At 63.7% G+C, this 16,544-nt stretch overlaps 1 protein-coding gene across 5 annotated transcripts in view; it reads left to right on the top strand.

Moving 5' to 3' along the window:
- KCNIP2 (potassium voltage-gated channel interacting protein 2) overlaps window positions 1-15,357 on the top strand; it is a 135,396-nt gene extending 120,039 nt beyond the window's left edge. For 4 of the 5 annotated variants that reach the window (XM_078853885.1, XM_078853887.1, XM_078853888.1 and 1 more), the window contains 7 exons: window positions 2,398-2,522; window positions 3,669-3,738; window positions 4,648-4,718; window positions 8,970-9,077; window positions 9,625-9,729; window positions 11,068-11,130; window positions 11,703-15,357. In XM_078853885.1, the coding sequence (XP_078710011.1) occupies window positions 2,398-2,522; window positions 3,669-3,738; window positions 4,648-4,718; window positions 8,970-9,077; window positions 9,625-9,729; window positions 11,068-11,130; window positions 11,703-11,750 (590 nt within the window). In that variant the 3' untranslated portion in view covers window positions 11,751-15,357. Of the gene's footprint in view, window positions 1-2,397; window positions 2,523-3,668; window positions 3,739-4,647; window positions 4,719-8,969; window positions 9,078-9,624; window positions 9,730-11,012; window positions 11,131-11,702 lie in introns of those variants that run through there. The other variant, XM_078853886.1, reaches the window with a different exon arrangement.
- Window positions 15,358-16,544: the final 1,187 nt, after the last annotated feature.

The raw sequence follows: 16,544 nt of genomic DNA, 5'->3' as shown, positions 1-16,544 counted from the left end.
GGCATGCGAAGGGTGGGTGTCCTGGGACATCCAGCCCCGGGCGCCTCGGAGGGCCGTGCCTTATGGCGTCGGTGACCAGCCCTGCCTGTGAATCGGCTCAGGCCTGGCCTCGGGGCCCGTGCCCGCTGTCCCTGCAGCAGGGTGCAGGTTGCCCCATGCTGGGTGGCGGAGGGTGGGGGAAGAGCAGCGGGGAGTTGGGTGCCAGTCGGGCAGAACCTCTCCACCACTTGCTGGGGCAGGGCAGGGCGACACTCAGAGGACCGGAGAGACCCAGCGACTGAGCGACTCCCACAGCCCTGGGACGGGAGGGTGGGGGCGAATGCAGGGCTGAGGCTACACAGGATCCCTGGAGGATTTGGGGTAGCAGAGCCTAGGGGAGCCTGGCAGGGGCCCCACCCATCCTCTCTCCTGCCCCGGCAGGGTGGCTCTCTGACTCAGCACAGGGTGCTGGCCGATGTGGTGAGGGAGCCTGATTCCTTTGGAAGGAGCCTCCCTGGAAGTATTGGGGTGGGACTGCGTGGGTCGGGGGTTGAGGGGGCAGGAAGTGGAGGCTGGTGGGGAGGATTAGAGGGTGAGGGGCAGGAAGGGGAGGCTGGGGAGAGGATTGGGGTGAAGGGGCAGGAAGGGGAGGCTGGGGGAAGGATTAGGGGTGAGGGGCAGGAAGTGGAGGCTGTGGGGAAGGATTGGGGTGAGGGGGCAGGAAGGGCAGGCTGGGGGGAGGATTAGGGGGTGAGGGGCAGGAAGGGGAGGCTGGGAGGAGGATTGGGGTGAGGGGGCAGAAAGGGGAGGCTGGGGGAGGATTAGGGGGTGAGAGGGCAGGAAGGGGAGGCTGGGAGGAGGATTGGGGTGAGGGGGCAGGAAGGGGAGGCTGGGGGGAGGATTAGGGGGTGAGGGGCAGGAAGGGGAGGCTGGGGGGAGGATTGGGGTGAGGGGGCAGGAAGGGGAGGCTGGGGGGAGGATTAGGGGGTGAGGGGCAGGAAGGGGAGGCTGGGAGGAGGATTGGGGTGAGGGGGCAGAAAGGGGAGGCTGGGGGAGGATTAGGGGGTGAGAGGGCAGGAAGGGGAGGCTGGGAGGAGGATTGGGGTGAGGGGGCAGAAAGGGGAGGCTGGGGGGAGGATTAGGGGGTGAGGGGCAGGAAGGGGAGGCTGGGGGGAGGATTGGGGTGAGGGGGCAGGAAGGGGAGGCTGGGGGGAGGATTAGGGGGTGAGGGGCAGGAAGGGGAGGCTGGGGGGAGGATTAGGGGGTGAGGGGCAGGAAGGGAAGGTTGGGGAGAGGATTAGAATCATGGAATCATAGAAGATTAGGGTTGGAAGGGACCCCAGAAGGTCATCTAGTCCAACCCCCTGCTCGAAGCAGGACCAATTCCCAGTTAAATCATCCCAGCCAGGGCTTTGTCAAGCCTGACCTTAAAAACCTCTAAGGAAGGAGATTCTACCACCTCCCTAGGTAACGCATTCCAGTGTTTCACCACCCTCTTAGTGAAAAAGTTTTTTCCTAATATCCAACCTAAACCTCCCCCCCTGCAACTTGATTAGGGGGTGAGAGGGCAGGAAGGGGAGGTTGGGGAGAGAATTGGAGGGTGAGGGGGCAGGAAGGGGAGGCTGGGAGGGAGGATTAGGGGGTGAGGGGCAGGAAGTGGCAGCTGGGAGGGAGGATTAGGGGGTGAGGGGCAGGAAGGGGAGGCTGGAAGGGAGGATTAGGGGTGAGGGGCAGGAAGGGGAGGCTGAGGGGGAGGATTGGGGTGAAGGGGCAGGAAGGGGAGGCTGGGGGTAGGGCGCCATGGGGGCTTGGTAGGGGGTAGCCCCAAGGGGGAGGGGGAGGGCGGGGGCAGCTGGCGCCGTGGGGGCTTGGTAAGGGGCAGCCGGCCCCGAGGGGGCTTGGCAGGGGGCAGCTGGCCCCGAGGGGGCTCAGGAGGGGGCAGCCGGCGCTGTGGAGGCTCGGGAGGGGGCAGCCAGCCCCGAGGGGGCTTGGGAGGGGGTATCCGGCGCTGTGGGGGAGGACTTGGGCGGGGGCAACTGCCCCCGAGGGGGCTCGGGAGGGGGCAGCCGGTGCCGTGGGGGAGGTTTCAGGAGGGGGCAGCTGGCCCCAAGGGGGCTCGGTCGGGGGTAGCTGGCGCTGTGGGGGAGGGCTCAGGTGGGAGCAGCTGGTGCTGTGGGGGCTCGGGAGGGGGCAGCCGGCGCCGTGGGGGGGGGCTTGGGCAGGGCAGCAGGCCCCGAGGGGGCTCAGGACGCGGCAGCCGGTGCCTTGGGGGCTCAGACAGGGGCAGCCGGCGCCGTGGGGGCTCGGGCGGGGGTAGCTGGCGCCGTGGGGGCTCGGGCGGGGGTAGCTGGCGCCGTGGGGGCGGGCTCGGACAGGGGCAGCCGGCCCCGAGGCTCTGAGCCGCTCTCCCCCTTGCAGACAGCGTGGAGGACGAGTTCGAGCTCTCCACCGTCTGCCATCGCCCCGAGGGGCTGGAACAGCTGCAGGAACAGACCAAGTTCAGCCGCAAGGAGCTGCAGGTCCTGTACCGGGGCTTCAAGAACGTGAGTCCCTGGGCCAGGTGCAGGGCTGGCGTGGGGGGGGGAGGGGGGGCACCTGCCTCTGTCCCGAGCGCCCCCCTCCCGGCCTAGGGTTGCCAACTGTCTAATTGCACAAACCCAAACACCATTGCCCTGCCCCGCCCCTGCCCCGCCCCTTTTCCTAGGCTGTGCCCCCGCTCACTCCATCCCCCCCCCGCCCCATCGCTCACTCACTCCCTCCGAGGGAGAGGGGGAGGGGGCAGCCAGCCAATGGGAACTGCGGGGCCGGTGCTTGCAGGCAGGGGCAGCACGCGGAGGCCCCCAGCCCCCCCGCCCTCAGGTCGCAGAGACGTGCTGGCGGCTTCCTGGAGCAGCGCGAGGCCAGGGCAGGCAGGGAGCCTGCCTTGGCCCCGCTGGACTCTTAGCAGGCTCAGATCTCCCGGATTGGTGCCAGTAGCCTCTGGGAGATAGAGCCCCATTCCAGGAGACTCCCAGGGAAACCGGGAGCGTTGGCAACCCTAGGCAGGGGGTTGGGGTGTGGGCTCTGGGAGGGAGTTTGGGTGCGGGAGGGGGCTCAGGGCAGGGGGTTGGAGTGCGGGGGTTGCGGGCTCTGGGAGGGAGTTTGGATGTGGGTGGAGGCTGGGGGTTGGGGTGCAGGAGGGGGTGTGGGATGGGGTGCGGGCTCTGGCTGGGTGGCGCTTACCTCAGGCGGCTCCCAGAAGCGGCAACATGTCCTTGCGGCTCCTAAGCTCGGGGCGGCCAGGCGGCTCTGCGCACTGCCCCTGCCTGCAGGCACCACCCCTGCAGCTCCCATTGTCTGTGGTTCCCGGCCAATGGGAGCTGCGGAGTCGGTACTCAGGGTGGAGTTAGCCTGGGAGCCCTTTGGGACAGGGACTGTGACTTCTGCTGTGTCCGCACAGTGGGGCCCAGAACCCCATGGGGCCTGTCCCCCCCTCGAGACGTGCTGTCCTGAGCACAACCAGAGGGGGAAGGCAGGAGTCTATGGGGAAACTGAGGCACAGAGCAGTGACATGTTCTGCCCAAGGGGCCGGAGGGATAGATTCCCAAGGAGAGCTCAGGCAAGCCTGGCTCCCAGTCCTGTGCTCAGACCATTCCAGCCCTGGCTGTTTGGAGGGGGGGTGATCTTGTTTGTGATTTTCCCTTTGGCAGGAATGCCCGACTGGCCTCGTTAACGAAGAGAACTTCAAACAGATCTACTCCCAGTTCTTCCCGCAGGGAGGTGAGCTCCCCTCTCAATTCCGGCTCCTACAGGGGTGCAAAACGGAGCTCAGGGCGGGTCAGTCCCCATGGGAGGGGGGTCACCCCAGAGGTGGCTCCCACACCACCACACTCGGGGCCAGAGGGCCAGGAATGGCAGGCTGCCTTCGTGTAAGCAAAATGTGCATCTAGTTTGCGCGTGCAATTGCCGTGATTGCCTGTGTAAATCAGGCACCTGCCCATGCAAATAGCCAAGCCAGGCGCAGTTGCACTTCCATTCGCAATGGCTCCTGCCCCCCGTTCTCAAAGAGGAGCTCTGGTTTTGCGGGGGTCAGGCCGGCGGGAGGGGGGAGGGCTGGGGCGGGGGCTTGCTCACATGAGCCGCGGGGGCTCAGAGGGTCAGAGCGTCTTCGAGCAGCTCAGGCATGTACTCTCCAGCATCCCTGGAGCCAACTTCTGCAGCTGCAGCGCTCTCCCTAAGGCAGTCGCTGTGCACTGACCCCCACCTGCACCCTCCTTGTGTCCATGGTGCACTCTACAAGGGAATGCGATCGCGCACATGCTCAGGCCATGGGTCTCCCTGGGCTGGCGCCGTGTCTCTCTCCAGCCACTGCCTGATGCTTCAGAGGAGGGTGAAAAGAAATCCGCCATGTTGTTCCATGCTGGGGGTCTGGGAGGGGCGGAGACTCCTTCATGACCCTGCCGCCATCAGCTGATGCCCCGGAGCATGAGAGTGGATCACCCTTAATGTAGCTTAGAATGATTACAACCAAATTAGCCAGGTGCAGCACTGAGGCTGTCTGGATTCCTGTGGCAGTGAGTTCCCCAGGTCGACATCCGAAAGCTGGCTCTGTTCCTTGCTTAATATCTAGTCATTCGTACAGTGGGTTGAAGTCAGTAAGTCTTGTCCCTGTTTGACTCTCTCCCGCAGATTCTGGCACGTATGCCACTTTCCTCTTCAATGCATTCGACACCGACCGTGACGGCTCTATCAGCTTTGAGGTGAGCCTCCGCACCTACCTGGTTGGGCCGGGACCTGGGGGCTGGGGCTAGAGCCTTTGAGTCTGGTGCTGTCAGGACTCGGGCGGAACGAGTGTCATCAACTCTCGCTAGTGATTGCGAATCTCGCACTAGTTGGTGTTAAAGCCCCAGCTCCTGGAGGAAGGTGATGACGTGAGAATCTCAGTGTCTGTCTTTAAAACAGCAAGTTCCTAGCCCTCCTGGTGGGGAGAAAAGCCTGCAAATTGGACCCTTAAAGGCCCGTGGACATCAGAAGGCAAAGAACCAGAACCCCAGAATTTTAAGCTGATCTCGTGATTTTTTTCCCACTCGACTCCTCTTGGTGGTGGCCGTGCTGGGGAATGCAGCTCTGTCCTCGGGGCTGCCAGACCCAGCCACATCCTGTGGCTCTCCTGGGCTTCTCTGTTGGCAGCCTGGTTGTTGTGGTGTCAAGCCCCAGGCAATCCTGCATGACCCAGATGACAGTCCAAGCTCAGGCGGGGCGACGATGAGTAATGCCGAGCCGTGCTGGGAGCTCAGGGACGGGGTTCCGGGGTTTGCCTGTCAGAGGCCCCTGGGGACCCCATGACTCAGAGACGCCTGGGGCCCATGGGGTGATCAATAACGAGCCGTGTTTTCCACCAGGAAGAGGATCAGTCCATCAGGCAGTGAGATCCCTAGACCTCGCCCTGACCCTCTCGTGGGGGGGACTGCACCCTTGGAGATACGCAGGTTGTGCTCTCCCGGAAGGTGCAATCTCTGTTAGCAGCCATGAGGGAGACACGAGCAACGCGGCTGGGACTGAAGCTCCGTGGTTTCACTGCCCGTTTGTGCTGATCATCAGAACAAACGGAAGAAAGGCCCGATCGGGTCAGAACAATGATCCATCGAGTCCAGTGTCCTGTCTTCCGACTGGCCAGTGCCCGGTTCTTCAGAGGGAATGAACAGAACAGGGCAATTAGCGAGTGATCCATCCCCTGTCGTTCCCTCCCAGCTTCTGGCAGACGGAGGTTAGGGACACCCAGATCATGGGGTTGCGTCCCTGCCCATCCTGGCTAATAGCCATTGCTGGATCTGTCCTACAGAAACTGATCTAGTTCTTTTCTGAACACAGTTATACTTTTGTCATTCACAGCATCCCCTGGCAAGGAGTTCCACAGGTTGACTGTGCCTTGTGGGAAGAAATACTTCCTTTGGTTAAACCTGCTGCCTATTAATTTCATTGGGAGATTCCTGGTTCATGTGTTATGAGAAGGGGTAAATAACACTTCCCCATTCACTTTCTCCACACCAGTCATGATTGTATAGACCTCTGTCATATCCCCCCTTAGTCGTCTCTTTTCCAAGCTGAACATTGCCAGTCTTATTAATCTCTCCTCATACGGCAGCCGATCCATCCCCCTCATCATTCTTGTTGCCCTTCTCTGAACCTTTTCCAGTTCCAGTATACCATTTTTGAGATGGGGTGATCAGATCTGCAGGCAGGATTCAAGGTGTGGCCGGACCCTGGCAGGCAGCAGCGAGCCATTAAAAATCCAGCCCAGCCTGGCCCGCTCTTCTCCGCCCCCCGCCCCCTGCTCTCTTCTTGCAGGGCAGGCGATCTCCCCCCCGCCTCTTCCCCCAGCTTGCGGGGTTCCTGCCCCTCCTCCGCTCCCTCCCTGCGGCCGATCAGCGGAGGGGGAGAGGGAAAAGCGGAGCCGCAGCACGCTCTCTGCACCGGGGACCTTGGGGAAGGCGGTGGAATCGGCATATCCCCTCCAGCCCCCTGCCATGAGCCGCTCAGGGCAGGAGGCTGGGAGCACCCCCATGACCCCAGCCATACCCCCAGTGTTCTGCCCTGATCCCTGCACCCCCCTCACCCCTCCACCCCTGTGCCCTGACCCCTGCACCCCCCTCACACACCCAGTCCACTGCCCTCACCTCTGCACGCCCCTCACACACCCCGAGCCCTCTGCCCTGACCCCTGAACCCTCCTCACACACACCCAGTCCTCTGCCCTCACCCCTGCACCCCCCCCACAACCCCAGCCCTGACTCCAGCACCCCCCACACACACCCTCAGCCCCATGCCCTGACTTCTGCATCCCCCACGCATACCCAGCCCCCCCCACTCCATGCCCTGGCTCTTGCACCCCCCACATCCCCCCCCCACACACACACACTAAACGGGAGCTCCTGCACCCCCCCATCCCACAGACATTCCCATCTGCACCTCTCGCACCAAATGGGAGCTGCCCCGGTAAACACTCCACACCCACACCTCCTGCCACAACCCTGAGCCCCCTCCCTCATTCTAGCTCCTGGCTAGACCCTGCACCCCAACCCCCAGCCTGCTCCTTCACCCCCAGCCCGGTGCTCAGTGCACTCCCACCCTCAGTTCAGTGCAGAGAGAGGAAGAGAATGGCTAGAACAAGGTAGGTACCTGCTCTATGTGGACAGAGCCGGGATCCCAGACCGGCAGTGGGCTAAGCGGTGCCGGCAGCCGGGACCCTGGCTGGCAGGAGCCAGAGGTTGGAACCCCAGACTGGCAGCGGGCTGAGCTGCTCAGCCCACTGCCGGTCTGGGGTCCCAGCCGCCGGCCCCGCTCAGCCCACTGCCGGTCTGGGGTCCCGGCCGCCGGCCCCGCCCAGCCCACTGCCGGTCTGGGGTCCCGGCCGCCGGCCCCGCCCAGCCCGCTGCCGGTCTGGGGTCCCGGCCGCCGGCCCCGCTCAGCCCGCTGCCGGTCTGGGGTCCCGGCCGCCGGCCCCGCTCAGCCCGCTGCCGGTCTGGGGTCCCGGCCGCCGGCCCCGCTCAGCCCGCTGCCGGTCTGGGGTCCCGGCCGCCGGCCCCGCTCAGCCCGCTGCCGGTCTGGGGTCCCGGCCGCCGGCCCCGCTCAGCCCGCTGCCGGTCTGGGGTCCCGGCCGCCGGCTCCGCTCAGCCCGCTGCCGGTCTGGGGTCCCGGCCGCCGGCCCCGCTCAGCCCGCTGCCGGTCTGGGGTGCCGGTCTGGGGTCCCGCCCAGCCCGCTGCTGGTCGGGGGTCCTGGCTGCCGGCCCCGCTCAGGGTGAACGGAAGCCCAGGCTGGCAGCGGGCTGAGCGGGCCGGCGGCGTAAGATCTGCATTTTAATTTAATTTTAAATGAAGCTTCTTAAACATTTTGAAAACCTCGTTTACTTTACATACGACAATAGTTTAGTTACGTAATATACAGACTTCTAGAGAGAGACCTTCTAAAAAACCTGAAAATGTATGACTGGCAGGCAAAACCTTAAATTACAGCGAATACATGAAGACTTGGCCCACCACTTCTGAAAGGCTGCCGACCCCTGCTCTTGAGGCAATATGATAGTCTCTGCCTGATTATCTATCCCCTCCCTAACGATTCCCAGCATTCTGGTCACTTTTTTGATGGCCGCTGCACATTGAGTGGATGTTTTTAGAGAACTACCCACAATGACTGCAAGATCTTTCCTGAGTGGGAACAGCTAATTTAGACCCCGATCATTGTATATGTACAGTTGGGATCGTGTTTTCCAATGGGCATTGCTTTGCATTTCATCTGTCATTTTGTTGCCCAGTCACCCAGTTTAATGAGATCAAAGGGTCAGTTTTCAGACTGGAGAGAGGTAAATAGTGGTGTCCCCCAGGGGTCTGTCCTGGGCCCAGTCCTATTCAGCATATTCATAAATGATCTGGGAAAAGGGGTAAACAGCGAGGTGGCAAAATTTGCAGACTATGCAAAATTACTCATGGTATTTAAGTCCAAAGCAGACTGCAAAGAGTTACCAGGGGATCTCACAAACCTGGGAGACTGGGTGACAAAAGGGCAGCTGAAATTCCGTGTTGAGAAGTGCAAAGTGATGCGATTGGAAAAGAGAATCCCAGCAGGAGTGGTGTAGGCGCTGCACGCCAGGAACATCTCGAGAACATATTTGCAGAGCAGAGATAGGAAGTCCTTGGTGGGGTCACCGTACATACATCACACAAGAACATTAATGATCAGCGTTAGTTTTTCAGTGCTACGTTACCACCTTTTGGGTACATATCATGACCTCAGCGTGCCAGCTGGCATTGGGGTGTTCTCAGGGTCACAGATGGATCACCTGAAAATGCCCTGTTCTGTTCACTCCCTATCTGACATTGGCCGCTGTCCAAGACAGGACACTGGGCTAGGTGGGCTGCTGGTCTGAGCCTGTCTGGCCCTTCTTATGCTCTGTACCCTGATGGCCTAGGGTCTTGCAAGAGCAACTGTCCTTGTAACCCCTGATTCCTCCACAGGACTTTGTGGCTGGTTTGTCCGTGATTCTCCGAGGCACCATAGATGACCGGCTCAGCTGGGCTTTCAACCTCTATGACCTGAACAAAGACGGCTGCATCACCAAAGAGGTGTGTGTGGGAGAGATGGGAACCGGGGGCGGGGGACACACTGGGAAACACTGACACTGCTGGGCCACTTCATCTCAGGAGATCTAGGGCTGTGGGGGGGGGGGGGGGGGAGAGGGGCAGGACTGAAGGGCTTCAGCAGAGGTAGCAGGAGCCCAGGGCTGGGATAACAGGGAGCTGCGGGTCGGGATTGAGGGGCATCCAGAGAGCTGTGGGGGGAACCCAAGCTGGGATAGCAGGGGGCTGCGGGTTGGGATTGAGTGGCATCTGCAGAGTTGTGGGGGGCAATAATCAGTTCCCAGCCTGGGCCCCCCAGCTCCTCGTGTCTCTCCCTGGCAGGGGGAGAGGGTTGCAATCCTGCCATGTCACTTGATTGACCCCCTTCCAGTGCAGGTGTCTCTGTCTCCCTTGGCTGGCACCAGAAGCTGCCCAGAGTGTCCCCTGCTGATGGGAGAGGTGGGAGGGCCCAGGTGCCTCCCGCAGAAAGGCATGGGGGCCTCTTCGTGGGGCGACTGCTAATAATTATTCGGTTCTGGGCCCCTCCCTCCAGGAAATGCTGGACATCATGAAGTCCATCTACGACATGATGGGCAAATACACGTACCCGGCCATGCGGGAGGAGGCCCCCCAGGAGCACGTGGAGAACTTTTTCCAGGTGAGACGTGGAGCTGGCCCGGGGGTCCCTCTGGGAGCAGGGAGAGGAGTCAGTGACCACGGGCAGGGCCCAGGGGGCTGGGGACGGGAGGGCAAAGGAGAGATTGCTCAGAGCAGCATAGAGAGATGTGGAGGGGAAGCCCCAGGATGTACCCCTCCCCTGTCCATGCCCCCCCAAAGCGGGAAAGCTCCAGGGGATCATAGGCCCAGGTCAGACCCAGGCTCCATCCAGCCCAGCATCCTGTCTCCACTCTGCGGGAGGTGCCGGGCTCTTCCCTGTGGGGTGAGCTGCCCCCTGGCAGGCTCCCCACCCAAACCCCTCCTTCCACGGACTGCTGCCCTGAAGCGGGAGCTTTGAGCTCCCTTCTCATTTGAGGATCCTGGCGTATCCCTGGGCTTTGTTACCCACAGACCTGCCCCACCCCCGTGATTAACCCTGTGCTCACCTGGATCTGCCCAGGATGGGGTTTTGGGGTTTAGATCTGGGGGGCACCCTGGGCTCTCTCAGACCCACGGAGAGCCCCATCCTGGGCAGATGCTGCTCGGGCTGCTGGGGATGTTGCCTCCTCCTTGTCCAAATGCAGCCCACACAGGAGGGATCCCCTGTGGATCCGAGTGAGTGATGCTGTCCTCCTGGCAGGGATCAGAGTCGGGGGGGGTGTCTCCCTTGGGTGGGGATCAGAATGGGGTGCGCTGTCCTCCCAGCAGGGATCAGAGTGGGGGGCGCTGTCCCCATGACAAGGATCAGAGTGGGGGCTGTTGTTCCTCCTCAGGTGAGGATCACAGTGGGGGGCGCTGTCCACTTCGGGTAGGGATCAGAGGGGGGGGTGCTGTCCCCCTGGCGGTGATCAGAGTGGCCCCTGTCCCCCTCAGGTGGGGATCAGAGTGTGGGGCGCTAGCCCCATGACAGGGATAAGAGTGGGGGTGCTGTCCCCCAGCGGGGATCAGAGTGGGGGGGCGCTCTCCCCCGGCAGGGATCAGAGTGGGGGGCGCTAGCCCCATGACAGGGATAAGAGTGGGGGTGCTGTCCCCCTTTGGGCGGGGATCAGAGTGGAGGATGCTGTCCCCCAAGCGGGGATCAGAGTGGGGGGGCGCTCTCCCCTGGCAGGGATCAGAGTGGGGGTGCTGTCCCCCCTTGGGCGGGGATCAGAGTGGGGGTGCTGTCCCCCCTTGGGCGGGGATCAGAGTGGAGGATGCTGTCCCCCCAGTGGGGATCAGAGTGGGGGGGCGCTCTCCCCCGGCAGGGATCAGAGTGGGGGGCTGTCCCCTGTTGGGCACATGCAGCCTCTCCGCCTGTCTCTGGACCCGCTGCCGGCTCCGTGACGCTGTGTCTTTGCAGAAGATGGACCGGAATAAGGACGGGGTGGTCACAATCGAGGAGTTCATCGAGTCGTGTCAGAAGGTAAAGTTGCAGCTTGTTCCTGGGCCAGGCCCTTCTCCCGCTCGCCCACGTGGCTCCTCACCCTGCCACGCCCCGCCCCTGCCCTGAGTCCCCTGGGCACTGCTGCCCAGCTGCTCCTCCCAGAGCTGAGAAGCTAAGCGAGGCTGGGCAGGACCCGTGCTTGGAGGAGAGACCTCTGAGGGTCCCCAGGACTGTGTGGGAAGTGGGGCGGGGCTGGGTGCACTCCCCTAAGAGCCAGTAGCCTGGCATAGTGCCAGTGGGTGTGGGGCAAGACGTCACCTTTCCAATGAGACCTACAGCCTGGGGGGCCCTCTCTTCTCAGCCGTTAAAGGCTCCTAGCGCTTTGCCCGTGAGCCTGGGCCTTCGCCGTGGCATGCCAGCTTGGCGCTCTGGGTGGTGCCAGGACAGCCCGGTGAGCGGGGACCCTCTGCCTGGGGGGCACTGGACCCTAGACACAGGTTTTGCTGTCGGAGTCGAGGCCCCAGCAGACCCACTGAGCACGGGTTCCAGTTTAGGGTGCGGTTGTGGGGAGAGCCTGGCCAGCGGACGCATCTCCTCCTCCGCCCCTGCAGGACGAGAACATCATGAGATCCATGCAGCTCTTCGACAACGTGATCTAGCCCTGCTGGACCCGCCACCGGGCCAAGCTCCTGCTTCTCTCTCGTCTCTTCCTCTGAGACCCTCCCGTCCTGGCTGCGCAGCCTCCCTGAACGCTGCAGGGGAAGGATTTTGGCTCTGGGAGACGTGGTGGTGGCACCTGCGAGGAAGGGACCTGGCCTTGCCCTGGGGCTAGCTGCGGCTCTGCCTGCCATGGGGACGTGGGCATCCTGAGCCGCTCCTGGGGGCAGAGCGTGGGCACCGCCTGGCAGAAGGCAAGCGCTCTCCCGGGGCACTTGGGCCCAAACGGACCCTCCTACGCCCATAGCTCGGAATCGGAGCTGCCTGGCTCCGGATAACACCCACCCCCTCCTGCTAGGTATCCACTGCGCAGCCCGGTTCACAGTGTCCCCCGCCCTCGAGGATTCAGAGCTGGCTCCCTTCCCTCGTCTCTGGCCCCAGCTCCAGGACCCCACCTGGAACCCGATCTGGAGTATTGCACCTGAGGGCCTGCCGCACGGGTTCCTCTGCAGCTCCAGCCATTGCCAGCAGGGGGCGGAGTGCATCCCGCACCCACCAGTTCCAGATGCTTTCGTCAAACCCGGGCCGGTCCCCGTCGCCGTTCATCACGGGGGCCATCACCCCTCCCCTGGCGCCGGGTCAGGGAGATGCCCTCTGCTGTTTCCACCTTCCCCCCGTCAGGGTGGGCAGAGGAGCAGTGCCCGGATGCCCTGGAGGAGGCAGGCAGGCTGGGCGCGTCCCTGAGCGCTCACGGGTTAGTCACCTGCATTAGCTGTAGGGAGCAGGACCTTGGCTGGGCTTAGCTAGCGACAGGGGAATGAGGTGACCCCTAGAGCCCAGGGGCGGAGGGAGAGGCTGGGGCGGTGAGTGGCTGGGGAACGGGCCGGGAAGCCTTTCACCACGAGGCCCCCGTCCCGTCGGGAGCACTGGGGCAGTGACTGCCGGGGCCGAGCCAGGAGGCGCCGGTCTCGCGCCACGGCCCAGCCGCTCGGGGTGCCTGCACCGTGGGGGGGCCCCCGGCTCCCAGCAGAGGGCTTGGCTGGGGGGCTGGTTAGCATGGCGGGCACCAAGCACGGATGAGCTGCGGGGGAACCTCTCCAGGACTGCTGAGGGCAGAGGGGGCGTCAGGCGCCAGGAATCCAGCTGGCACTTGGTGCCCGAGCAAAACGTTTCCCTGAAATGACCTAACGCAAGGGGCCTGGCCCTGGGGTGCCACTGGTGGGGTGGGGGGGTGTATTGGAGAAGCAGAGAGTCCAGTCTGGGGCTGACGGCAGCCTCTCTGGGCGGCTCTTCAGCTCTGTGCGCTCTCTTGCTCCCGGCGCCCTGCTCTCTGCTGGCCCCAGGGCACAACCTGCGTCTTTCCTGCCTGCTGCTCCCCGCTGCCACGTCACGCCGGTCAGTCGCAGCGGGCAGCACGCGGCCGGGCCAGTGGGCAATGCTCCCTGGAGAGCCCGTGGCTCTGGGGACTCCCCCGCCCAGCTGCTGAGATCTCACCCCCCCCAGCCCTGAGCAAAGTGGGGCCAAGGCTGCTACCGCCAGCGGCACCCCAGATGGAGGAGGGGCTAGGAGCCCAGAGGGTGTCGCTCAGGCAGCTGCTGGCGGCCCCTGTGCTCAGACCGACGCGGGCGGGTGACGGGAGCCGGGGGGTGGGCTGCACAGAGTCCCAGAGGAGCCCAGAAGTGAGACGACGCCGTGAGCTGGACAGACGATCGGTTGAGGGGGAATAGCTCGGCAGCCAGCCGTCCGTCTGCCTCGGGCTGACATGGGGCAGGACAGGCTGGGAGGCAGAGAGCCACGGGGCTTGTGCGCGGCCAGCGCATGCCATTCCTAGGCATCACGGCCCAGCCAGTGCTGCCGGGGACAGGCTGGCAGACTGGTCCCTGGGGTCCCTCTGATGACAGGCGGGTGTCACTCCCTAGCGCCCCCCGAGGGGCAGCGCAGCCATCCCCGTGGGTATTTTATCACCAGCAGTGGCCAGTGCCTGGGGCTTCAAAGGAAGATGTGGCCCCATCTCCTGCCCTGCACATGGGCAGGTTCCTCCGGACCCCGGCTGCAGATTAGCGCCAGCCCTGGGTCTGAGACGCCACGGCCCCTGTAATTCTCTCTGCAGACGTGGTTCCTGTTCACAGTGATGGCCTTGTTGGAGCTGTGCTGAGCCAGCTGCCATTACAATCTCCTGCAGCAGCAAGTTCCACAAGTCAACTGCATGCTGCACCAAGGCACTTCCCCGGATCTGCCCCCCTGTCCCTCAGGCCAGGTCCTGTGAGGTGGGGCCTGCTCCCCGTTCCTGATAGCTGAGTGGAGCTGTTCATCTGGGCAGGGAGGCGGGTTCAACGTGCTCCTAGCCTGGCAGGCCTTGGGATGAGCGCTGCTGTCAGGGCTGAGGGTGTGCGCAACAAGGCAGAGCCAGAGGCAGCCTGGGGAATTTCCCCAGGGAAGCAGCTCCATGTCCAGGGCCCATCAGCTGGGAAAGACAGGTCTGACTGAGCCCAGGGCAGCAGACATCTCTGGCCAGCCATCCCCACTGGCTTTGTGGGCTAATAGGGTTGATTATTCCCTGCCAAGCCTGCGTGGCTCTCGGCACTGCCAGGTGGGTGGGAACCGCCTGTCCTGCTCTCTGCTGGGTATGGGAAGGGGGGCACCGAGCCCTGTGCCGCTAGAGGTCAGGTGGTGCACTGGGGCAGAAACCCACCCAGCGCCCGGCTGCCCAAGCTGCAGCCTCTTTGTCAGGGAGCGGCAGCCGAGGGCTGGGCTGGTGCCAACTCAGCAGCGGCCAAGCGGGGAGGCAGGGGGGCTTGTGGGGTGCTGATTAGCAAAGGGCCTGGATCTGAATCCCCAGGAAACGATCCGAGCCGGAGCTGGAGCTGCCCTTTGCATGGGGCCCTGTCCCTAGATGGGGACAAAGCAGGAGGCTGGCGCCAGCCCCTGCCCCACCACAGGTCGCTGGCCCTCAAACGCCGCATGCTCTGGTCCCGGGGCAGGACTGTTCCCCCTGTGCCCCCTCTAGGGCTTTCTGCAGGCTGGGGAGCCGGGGCGCCCTCCCGTGCCCCATGAGCCATTCCCCAGCGGGGTCCGGCTCCCGGACGATGGCCTGCAATGCTCCCTCGTCCTCCCGCCCCAGAGATCTCGCTGTCAGGACAGGTTTTTAATGCTCCTTCCTTCGTTCCATCCACCTGGCCCTGCCCCAGGGCCCAGCTCTCACCCCCACCCCTCGCTGGCAGCTCCACCCCAGAGCCCCGGCACCCCTGGCGTGGTTTGTTCCTCACTGCCCCCCACTTGTTCCCACACCTCTAGGCTGAGCGAGGGCCCCTTTGTGGGTGGGGCTGAGCCTCACTCTCATCCAGACAGCCCCGCCCCCTTCCACCTGGTGGGGCTGGGGTCACTCTGGGTTTGGGGGGGAGCATTGTCATTTTGGCTGTCCTCTTGCTCCTCTCCTGCACCGGCAACAGCATTCAGCACCAGTGCCCTGCCCCGCCCCTGGCCGCATGGCGTGTGCCCCTCACCAGGCACTGGGCCCCACTAGCCGCTTTGCATTTTCAACTCTGTATATTTTGTATAATAACAATGATCAAAAATACAATAAAATCCAACCACAGTCGCTATGCACCACCCTGCTGTGCCTGGGCATCTGTGTCTGGGCATCTGTGGGGCGGCGGGTGGGGGCAAGGGGCCCAGCCACAGGGTGCTAGCTGGAGGGGGGAGGTCCTGGCTGGAGCCTGGCGGGGCAGGGGCTGGTTGGGGGGGCCTGCTCTGGGGGTGAGGGCTCAGCACATCACCCCTGGCTAGTGCTCCTGCCTTCGAAGACCCCTCTCCAGCACCGGGACTGCCGGGGCGCTGCAGGGTGGGTGCCCATGTGCATTGCTGGCGGTGTCGGGCACGCGCGGGCACGTGCGGGGGTTTCACGGGGGAGATGCTGCAGGTGCCCACGGTGCGATGGTGCTGCCCGGCTGGGGGCATTAGAAGGGCCCTAGACTCACCCACACACAGGGAGCCAGTGTAACCTACACAGCAGCAGCGAGTCCGTCCCAGCCCCAGCCCCGGCCCAGGAGCCTTGGTGCTGCCACGCCACCTGCAGCAGCTCGGGCGTTCCCTCCTGAAGGTCCCTGATCCACTCCTGGGGGTGGCCACGGGGCGGTCTGGGGGAGGACCAAAGGGACAATTTAGCCAGGGCCCCCCAAAATGGGGGAAGGGTGGCCAGGCCAAATGTGCCTGAGTGGTGGCGGATGGAGGCACAGCGCTGGGAGCTGCCGTCACTAGAGCGGGGAAGGACTTGCCCACCCCAGGTGACCGTCACCACCACTGGCATCATGGTGCTAGGCCTGAAGCGACCCGCCAGGGAAGGAGGGATGGCCTCTGGGGGGGTGCGGGACACTGCTTGCAGGGGGCCCAGAGCTCAGGGAGAGGCAGGACTGGGCCTGGGGGGGGAGGGCAGCAACCCCACAGTCCTGGGCCCTCTTTGACCCCCTGCCCTCTTCTTAAGCTCTTTCGTTTACTCTGCACGGTAAGGTTTCGGAAGGGGAGAGGGTGGCCTTAGTGTCAGGTTTTGAGCTGGCGGGAGGTTCAACGCCTGGGGGCACCCGCCCAACACCAGCGCTTACCGCACACCCGCTGGAAGATCCTGGCTCAGGCAGGACGGGTTACAACCAAGAATTCCTGCTCTAAGCTGGGTCTCATCCGCTGGAAAGCCCAGGTGTGGGGCTCTGGCCTGTGATATGCAGGAGGGCAGACTGGCGGAGATGCTGGCTCTAAGATCGCAGCTGTTCCATGTGTACAGTTCTAGGCCCCCAGGTTCCAGA

This window comes from Lepidochelys kempii, chromosome 7 (genome assembly GCF_965140285.1).
Source record: "Lepidochelys kempii isolate rLepKem1 chromosome 7, rLepKem1.hap1, whole genome shotgun sequence".
NCBI classification, from domain to species: domain Eukaryota; kingdom Metazoa; phylum Chordata; order Testudines; family Cheloniidae; genus Lepidochelys; species Lepidochelys kempii.
This window is presented reverse-complemented; position numbering and strand designations above follow the sequence as displayed.